The sequence below is a fragment of the Peromyscus leucopus genome, chromosome 13 (assembly GCF_004664715.2).
Source record: "Peromyscus leucopus breed LL Stock chromosome 13, UCI_PerLeu_2.1, whole genome shotgun sequence".
Classification (NCBI taxonomy): Eukaryota; Metazoa; Chordata; class Mammalia; order Rodentia; family Cricetidae; genus Peromyscus; species Peromyscus leucopus.
The window spans coordinates 50038613-50048976 of NC_051074.1; the positions used below are offsets into that span (position 1 = coordinate 50038613).

Here is a 10364-nt window from a genome sequence, read left to right on the forward strand (position 1 = left end):
CCCATTGTTTAAAAAAAAAGAAACAAAAAAAAAAAAAGATGTTTGCTTTTAATTTCCAAGAAGTCATCTCACTTTCAATTTTACTTGGAGTAAATTCTTCACAAAAGAGCTGTCATTAGAAATGAGAAGAATAATATCCAACAGGTGTTCACAAATAGCACCTGTCCTTAAACACAGCGCACACTTCGACTGCTTGTTTAGAAGGATGAAGATGATATAAGACTAAGCCAAGGAGTAGCCTCCGTGTCCAGGTACACGGTTAGATGTTCTGAACACTAAAGCACTGGAGCACTGGCTACAGAGTCTGATTTTATAGTCAGCAAGTCCAGATTACCACATATCAATAGAGCCTTGAGATCACTGTCACGTACAATCCCCCTTTTGATAAAATAACATAATAAAAATGGGAAAATAAGCCGGGCAGTGGTGGCGCACACCTTTAATCCCAGCACTCGGGAGGCAGAGGCAGGCGGATCTCTGTGAGTTCAAGGCCAGCCTGGGCTACCAAGTGAGTTCCAGGAAAGGTGCAAAGCTACATAGAAAAACCCTGTCTCGAAAACCAAAAAAAAAAAAAAAAAAAAAAAAAAAAAAAAAAAAAAAAAATGGGAAAATGAAGACTAAAATTAGAGAATCCATTTTAAATACTTATCGTGGTGCCTAGCATCTACGAAGCAGGAAGCAGAATGGATGTTGCCATTGTTGTCATTGTTACCATTCTGTTTCCCTTCCGTTCCTGGTTGTATTATTTGAGACACATGAGAGGGTATTTCAGATTCACTCATCTACCTCATTTCTCGGCCAATCCCCGCACTCACACCTCTACCAGTTTCACTGTGAGGACCATGATTTTCGATCCATGACCTTGGATTCAGTCTTACAACTACTCTGACCAGTGTTGTATGTGTGGTGTGACAGTGTGCCGTTTCAGACTCCAGCCATCGTAAGGCATCTCCCATCGCAGCTAGCCCTCTGATATCTGGTAGACTGCTGCCACAGGGCTGGTAGAATAGGTGACATATCATGCCTGTAGACCAACAGTGTGACAGAAAACACCTAGCCAGCCCCGGAACCTCCACCACCACGAGGAGCTGCCCGGCAGAGCCATGAGCAAAATAAAAGCTTATTGATTAAAGTGCTGAGCATTTATGATTACGTCACTGATCATGTGACAAAAGCTAACTGAGTCAGGTAATAAATTAAAGAGTTGCAAATCCCCGAGTTCCAAGAAAGAAGACATTAGCTTAGTGTCTAAATTAAAGGAACTGTAGAAGTGGGAGACATAGGAAGGCAATGGTTCAGTAGAGCAAGGACAAGACCTGGCTATTCCGTAGAGTTTAAGCAGGCCTCCTCAGCTTTGGTGTGCGAGCAGGCACACATGGGCAACAGTAAGAGCATCTGCAATGGTTAACATGCTTTAGAGGCTTTGGTAGACACTGAGCCAAAGACTCTGTATCAACGGTTCTCAACCTTCCGACTGTTGAGACCCTTTAATACAGTTCCTCATGTTGTGGTGATTTCCAACCATAAAATTATTCCACTCTTACTTCATAACTCTAGTCTTGCTACTGATAAGTCATCATGTAAATATCTGATATGGGACCCCCAAAGGGGTTGTGGCCCACAAGTTGGGAACCACTGTTCTATGTACAGTGTGTCTTAGTCTTAATAATAGTACTAGCACATAAGCACTACAAACTTTATGACTTCCTAAATGAGGAAACCAGGGACAGTTTGGAAGAATAATTTGCCTGTGTTTACAGAGAAAGAGAGAAATGAAGGTAGGATTCAAAATCTAGAATATCATTACACAGTACGAGTAGATGGTGACCAGGACCACAAACTTGCTTTCCCGTTCTGTGATCACTTTACCCCTCTCAGCCTCTTGTGTTCATTAATTATTTAATCCCCAGAGCCCTTATGGACTAGGTTCTACAGGTAACAAAATGAGAGACAGTCAGCCAATATCCTTGCCCACAGTTTCACATGGACACCATGGAGTGGTCATGCTGGAACACTCAGCTAACTATGATAGCATGTTACTAGCTTTGGACTCACAGCCCACCAAACTGTGAAAGAGTATGGCCCTAACAGTCTCCATCTTTCTGGAACTGTATAAGCTTCCTCAAGTGCTTAAAGGCAAATGCACATTCTGGGCACTGGAGTTATCTCAGGTGTGTGGAGTGATCAATGACCTTTAGTCTACAGTCATTCTTAGAACCTTTTAAACTTTCATTTTTTTTTTTTTGAAGCAAAATTCTCTCATTTGTTGCTTTCTTGCCAACTCACTTCTAGTTTTGTTTTTCAAATTGTATAGTTTTAGGCGCCACTCAGCCAAGTTACAGATTTGGAGAACTCTAAATGGAGCAATCCAAAGGCTGGTAACCATGATGAGTTTTCAGAACTACCTTAGGAAATATGAAAACATGGAACTGCTCCCCAGGTCTATTCATACACATTTCCAGTGTCTAGCAGGAAAGTCTCAATGGTTCCCATCCTTTAGAGATTGTCTCTATCTGGGCTTCAAGCATAACAACTAAATCCCCAAGTACCAGAACCCAGGCAAACACCACATCCTTACCTTGAAAGCAGCACCTCCATGGATGATAGATTTGATAAAAATCCCCAAGTCAGCTCCAGTTTCTCGAGATTTATTCCCTTTCAAGCTAACCCCAAGGCCAGCGGACCCAGAATCATTCAGGGGGATCTCCAAGGTGAGCTGTTCGCTTGCCTCTAGGGAGAGTGCATAGCAGTCAGGTTCTCCTTTCTGTGGGAAGAGTGAGAGAAGAGGGCTGATTATCAGTTGATCCTTCTCAGATGACCTGAAGCAGATGCAGTTGGCAAGACTGGATGGCTGGACCTCTGGCAGTTCTCTCTCTCTCTCTCTCTCTCTCTCTCTCTCTCTCTCTCTCTCTCTCTCTAAGATGCTACCACCATTATCTATCACACAGTGAAGTACTCTCTGGGGATAGAATTTGGTGATGGTTGAGAAAAACAGCCACCTTGTGAGGTGAAGTTGTACAACTTTTAACATTTTGTAGACATTTGGAATCTTGGTAGGATATTTAAAATAATGATAGAGGCTGGATGTTAAACTCAGTGAACGTCAGGTTTCAGAAGGTTCCTAGAGATCATTCATTCTCCACATCTTTTGAAGATGCAGAGCCTAATATATGGAACATTGTGAAAAGTTTGGAGAAATATTACACTTACATAATTTAAAACATATCATTTATGAAAACCATAGTATTGGTGAAGATTAGCAATAGGACACAAAGCACAGGGAAATTTTCATTTTAAAGTTAGAGAAACATTTTTAATGGCCATCATTGAATTCAATTTCATCTTATCAAAAATCAATCTGTAAGCTTATATCATTGTCTAGCAGAGGCCCCTAAAAATAAATAGGTTCTTAGACTGCAATAAAAAGTAATTATGCATAATAAATATTCATGTCCTCTCTGACAAATGACACCTACCCACTAGCAAACTAGTCTGCAAACAGACAGAGTATGGTGGCAAAAGGCAGCTTATGGGCCAGCTCTCCTGGGAGAAGTATGCGGTTAGTCATATTTGGTACAGAGGGTTTTCAGATATACGGGCATGAGAATCAGCATGCGCTGTGCATGTGATAATTGCCTAACTGTCTCTCCTGTACCTCTTCAAGCTTGCAGGACTGTGGAAGTGCCAGAGTGCTTAGCTGGAAAATTTGAAAATGAGATATCCCTGAAAACCATCCACTCATTCCCGGCCAGCAGTTACTTCCTCTCTGTAATTATGTGTAGAGAGTCTCATCTTAAGGTCACTTTGAGGTGACTCCTCTGTAAAATTGTGTATTTAAAACATCGTCACGACTGTCTATGTGTCAGTCTCCAATCCATATAACATCAGAAGTAGCAAAGAACCCATAATTAAAACAGGATTAAGGGGTCTGATCATAGCCAGATCCACTGCCCTGACATTTTCAACCCCGAATGAAAAAGACAAGAACCTGTATTTAACTTGTAAAGGAAAGTTCTTTCAATTGCTTTCATTGTAAGTGAGGTTTATTGGACTGATGCTGACAAAAGGGTGTTCAAAGAAATGAAACGTCATTTACAGACATATTATAATGTATTTTATAATATATATATTAGCTAAGACACAAATAGCAAATTCCATGTCTGGAGTCAAAGTTATCATCCCTGGTTGGTTTTTTTTTCTCTCTCTCTCTCATTGGACTGCCAGAATTCAGCAGTAAATGTAAACAGTTAGCCTTCACCTTTGTCTTCCAATCTGCCTAATTTAGAATCCATAACATTTTACAGTCACTTACGTTTCTTGTCCTCTCTGGGATTAGGTTAATTTAAGTCTAATAAAGCTATACAGAATTAAACTATAAATTAAAGGGCAATTGTTCGCACTGTACATTCTGAATATTTTAGGAGGTAAAACTAGAAAGTTCTTTGGCTACTACTAACCGAAAATTATTTTTAAAAAGCTAACTCTGCTTTAGAAATATAGTTATACATTGTTTATGGATGGGGATATAAGCTGATAAATACACTCCTAGGGCGCATGACTTCATGTGGCAAGTGTATAGTGTCCTTACACATACCAAAACAGCTTGTGACATCATGTGGTGTATGGCTGTCCCTTCAAATCACTTATTTTATGACTAAGGGGTTTTCACTTGACAACTGAATTTGACTAGTTTGATAGTCAATATATGTTGTGGAATACTATTTTAAGGTGTGTTACATCTGTTTATGCTGTGGAACATTTGCTTAATGATGCAAAGATGTGTTACATTCTTTTATGTTGCATTTGTTTAACTCTGTGAAGCTGTGTTACTTTGCCTGTCTAAAACACCTGATGGTCTAATAAAGAGCTGAACAGCCAATAGCAAGGCAGGAGAAAGGATAGGTAGGTCTGGCAGGCAGAGAGGATAAACAGAAGGAGAAATCTGAGAGAAGAAGAAGAAAGAGCAGGAGAACAAGGAGATAAGGATGCCTGGGGCCGGCAGCCATGGAGTAAGAGTGAAAGTAAGATTTACAGAAGTAAGAAAGGGAAAGCCCAGAGGCAAAAGGTAGATGGGATAATTTAAAGTTAAGGAAAGCTGGCTAGCAAGGAGCCAAGTTAAGATCAGGCATTTATAAATAAGAATAAGCCTCTGTGTGTGATTTATTTGGGAGCTGGGTGGCAGGCTCCCCAAAGGAGCAAAAACAACCAACAACAATTGCTGTCTTACGCTAATACCTTTAATTTGTTACCTAACTGCCGACACCAAACAGAGAGCATGTGGCCTTATGGTTGCCTTTTCGTTTCCAAGTTAAGTTCCTGACATGGGAGAACCAGAAATACGGCAAAAAACAACAAACCAGGGGCTAACGACGAAGGAGTTGACCCACCACGAGCGCCTGACACGTGTTAAAGCACGGAGCGTCACAGTGACTCTGCAGGTTTATTTGTTATCCTGGCCTTCCTAAAGACGAAGGAATCATGGTGCATGGCAGCCAGGCACTGTGCTAACAGATCACAAGGCTTGTAAACACAGGAGCTTTGTGATGCCCAGCCAGCATGACTCCTGGCTCCAACTCTTGTTTATTTTTAGTAAAAGGCCATGAGCTGTTTATTACATGTCTAATATTCTACAGTCATTTTAATGGAAGCACTGACATTTATCCCTGATCTATGATTAGAGATGATGTGAACTATGCTGTAAATTTATTATTAAATGACAAATGTTGTATATACGTATAGAGTGTGTTTGTTATGCGTTTATGTATACAAGGCTGGGAAGACGGTTCAGTGGAGAAAATGCTTGCTGACAATAGATCAGAATCTGAACTGGCCATCTCCACCGACCCGGAAGACTTCCAGTGGAGGGACTGAGACACCAATCCAGCCACCTAACCTTTGACCTACAGTCTGTCCTGTCTATGGGAGGTGTTGGGATAAGGGTGACACAGAGATTCTGGGAGAAGCCAACCAATGACTGGTCCAGCTCGAGACCCATGCCACAAGAGTGAGCCCACCCCTGACACTGCCTGGAGTGCCAGGACCCAGAGGCTGGATGACCCAATCTCCAAACATGATTGGAGGGGAAAAAAAAAGTCAATGTAATGATGCCTATCAATATTCTGCTTTACGCATAGATTGGTGACTACCCCAGTTATCATCAGAGAGCCTTCATGCAGTAACTGATGGGAGCAGATGTAGAGACCCACAGCCAAACATCAGAACGAGCTTAAGAGAGGGAGGAAGGATTGTATGAGCCAGAGGGGTCAAGGACATCACAAGAAAACCCATAGAAACAACTCATAGGGACTCAGAGAGTCTTCACTGACAACTAGGGAACCTGAATGGGACCAATTTAGGCCCTCTACATGTATGTGACAGTTGTGTAGCTTGGTCTACTTGTGGAACTCCTAATAGTGGGAGCAGGGGCTGTCCCTACTGCTTTGGCTGGCTTTTAGGACCCTACTCTTCATACTTGATTGCCTTGCCCAGCCTTAATACAAGGGGAGGTGCTTAGTCTTACTGCAACTTGACATGCCATGTTTTGTTGATACCTATGGGAGGCCTGTCCCTTTCTGAAGAGAAACAGGGGAGGAGTGGATGGGAGTGGGGATAGGGGAAGTGAGAGAAGGAAATGGGAAGAGAGGAGGGAGGGGAAACTATGGTCGGGGTGTAAATAAATAAATAAATTTAGTTTAAAAAAGTGCTTGCTATCCAAGCATAAGGATGTAACTTAGGATCCAGAACCTCAGCACACACAAATGCAATACAGACATGTACCCCATAAACACACACGTACACAAGTGTATACATAGTAAAATAAAAACATTGAACTTGTTAATATAAGCATTACCTCAGATATCTATTTTTTAGGGCAATGGGAGTAACATCCCTTAAGCCTGTTTTCAATAAATTTTAAGAATACCATAGACCGTTGTGGATTATAGTCACCATCCAGGTAGTTAAATAATCTCTAGATCATTCCTGTGAGAACCGAAATTTGGTACCTTTTGACCAACACCTTTCTTGTCTTCTCACCCCTGATAATCACTACTTTGCTTTCTGCTTCTGGATTTTATTTTGTCTTTTTAAAAGATCTTTTTGTTTCATTTTTCTTTTTCTTTCATTTTTTTCTAAAATGATAGGTTTTTATTCTGTAGCTCAAGCTAGCCTCAAACTCATAGCAATCTTCCTGCATCTGTCTCAAGAGTAATGGGATTATAAATTGGGATTGCAAGTGTGAGTACCATGCCTGGCAGCCTGATTCTTTACTACTGTGCCACTATACATCCTTGTGTCCCAGATTTTCGACCCATCATGACATCACACAGTCACAGGACATTTCAAGATAGATTCCTATAATGAAAGTAAAATGATACGCAATTTATATTCTCTACCAACTACAGTAATGCTTCATGTCTTTGTTATGCTGTAACGGACTCAAGTCATAATTAGTGGTTTCTAATAATGGCAAATTCCCAATGGTGAAGGAAGCCATTACAGTAGTTAACACAGCCATTTCCTCTCTTAGAAATAAATGTTCCTTTACCTAATGTACAAAGAAAAAAAATCAATATACTGAATGCTTCATACTAATAATCTTGCTTCAAACAGCAACTCTGAAAATTAAACTTAAACCTTATCAAGCAACATTCTGCAGCTGATGGGATGGTGTAGAAAGCACTTGCCAGTCCAGTATGCCCAATGAAGATCATCAGAGATGTGACGAACCTGAGGACAATGTTACATTCAGACTGCAGATACTCCCCAGCTTCCTGTCTTTTCAACAAGAGATACTCCCACATTGTTAAAAGGACCCCTGTAACTCTCCACCAAAAATACTGGTATAGTAAGGGGAAGCATGTGAGTCACACCTTTAATTTGTCTTCTCATTATTTCTTATAGCTAGCCACTAGAGGTCATGCCTCTGGACACAAAACCCTCAATATTCGCAGAGTTAGACTGGGATAGATACTCAAAATGCCCCACTGTGTATTCCTAAACTCAACATCCCAGCACTTGCAAGAGACCAGTCATACAGAATCCTCAGCTTGGGTCTCAACCTTTGCACAAGTGACAATTGGGTCCGTGCGGTACTGTCCTATGCACTGTAGTGAACCACATCCCTAAAGCCTGGGTAGTGTTCCTGCACCAGTTGTGACAACTAAAAATGTCTCAGGCATTGTCATATGCCATCGAGGGTCAAATCCCATCCAGTTGAGAAACCACTGGACTTGAATTAACATTACTAAATGCAGTTAAATTAAAAAATGCCTGGGTTGGGGCTAGAGAGATGGCTCAGTGGGTAAGAAGCACTGGCTGCTCTTGCAGAGAACCTGGGTTCGATTCCCAGCACCCACATGGCAGCTCACAACTGTCTATAACTCTAGTTCCAGAGGATCCGACACTTTCACACCAATGCACATAAAATAAAGTTTTAAAAAAATGCCTGGGTCTAGAAAGTATAATAGAAGTTGCTGGCTATATTGCTATTATGGATCTATTCCCAAGTCCCAAGACAGTAAACACCCCTGCAGCTGGGCAGGTCTTCAGTCCACAGGCTCATGACCAACATTTGGTTAAAACAGACTACTACAGTCATGCACTCAGCTATGTTCATGGTTAGATGGTAGCTAATTTCTGGAGGCAGGTATTCAATTTCTGTGAGACGGACAGAGTAGGGAAGATGATAGGAAATGCTACATTAATCGGTTCAACTCCTGAGTGCTTCATTTTACGTACACAAGAATCTAAGCCCAAAAGAGGTGAGTATCAAGAACAGTCCATGAGGCTAGCTAGACCAACATGCTTGGTACTCTTTACTTATTAAATGTGTATATATATACAACACAATTGTTTAAAACAATATAGGTGTAAACTTTGAAGCAGAACATGTGTGCACAGCATGCTTTGGTTCTGTCGCACACACAGCACCACAGAAGCAGACACCCTCCCACCCACTGCCACCTTACCCGCCTGCTCCACTCTGGCTCGCTGGAAACAAGAATTTTGCATTATCTAATATCACAAGAGCAGATTCTTTACTACCCCTGGAGTGCTGTTATTTTCTTTTCATGCGATGTTTTTCCAATATTACTGAATTACCGAAACAGGAATATCTTTTAAAAAAGAATGTATGAGGGTATAAGAACATTTTCTATATCATTATACTGCTAACTATAGAAATGGAAAGGATATCTTTCAAGGCATGCCTGTACACATGCACACACATATATATCTACCCTCTTTGGAAACTATACATAGTGCATGCTGTTAGATCTATTATAAGCATTATTTGATTCTCTCTAAAATATGTGGTATATGCATATTGTCTGTATGCATTCATGTTTTTAAACTCCCATCAGTTATCTCAGATTGCAAGTGAACATTGCAAAGAGAAATATTCACGGTACTTTTTCCAAGACTGTAGAAGCACTGTGATCCAGTACCCAAAGCTATATAATCTATCTATTCATCTACACATATTCATCTATTTGTCCATCCACCTATATGAAACTACACAGACACACACAAATGCACACACACACACACACACACACACACACACACACACACACATAGAAAGATTTATGAGATAATACTTGCCCAAACTGCAACTCATTCTGGTGTTTTCTATGCTATTCTATTAAACCTTATGTTGGTTTGCTAAGTTCAAGAACAAGAAATAGAAACTGGAAGTGTCTGCATAGACCTGGCTGTATATACTAACCCCCTCTATAAAACAAACACCAAAAGTAATCTCTTGGTGTGAGAAGAAGGAAGGGCAGCAGGAAGATGGATGGGCAAGGAGGCATCCATGTTATTAGTTTAAGAGTGTTCCAAATGGGGCCATCTCTAGACTCGCAAGTGTCCTGTATTGCAAAGTACTGCTTGATTCACGTACGCAAGTGGTAATAACCCAGCCTTTCAAATCCTAGGGGAATGCAGCAGCCCACAGGGCCAATGCTCAATTTCCCAGAAGCCCAGGCCAGACCTGAAAGCATCCATGCTGAACCTTTTATGGCCCTCATTTCATTAAATGCTGTGCTTGGGGCTCAGCAGGAGCAAACTCTGGATGTCTTTGCCTCGCCTCCCAAATGTGTAATTAGCCTGTGTTGTGAGCAGCTTACTTTATGCAAGAATTATGTTTCACATGCAATCATTTTGTCAATTACAAAACTCAAAGGGCTTAAAGAAAAGAATGAACGTAATTTTTATATATAAAGCAAAAAGCCACATCTGATGTTTCTGCCAGAATATTTTATAGTAAACTTAACTATTGTTAATTTTCACCTAAGTAAATTCTGAGAAATTTAAAGATAAAACCGTTGTAGTAACAAACAAAATTTCACAACAGCAAAGGGAGA

The 10364-nt window shown here is 40.8% G+C and overlaps 1 protein-coding gene across 1 annotated transcript in view; it reads right to left on the reverse strand.

Moving 5' to 3' along the window:
* Nucleotides 1–10364, reverse strand: part of Pard3b (par-3 family cell polarity regulator beta) — a 993468-nt gene that overhangs the window by 433063 nt on the left and 550041 nt on the right. The window contains exon 11 of the mRNA XM_028891309.2: nucleotides 2579–2764. Coding sequence (XP_028747142.1) covers nucleotides 2579–2764 — 186 coding nt within the window. The remainder of the gene's footprint in view (nucleotides 1–2578; nucleotides 2765–10364) is intronic.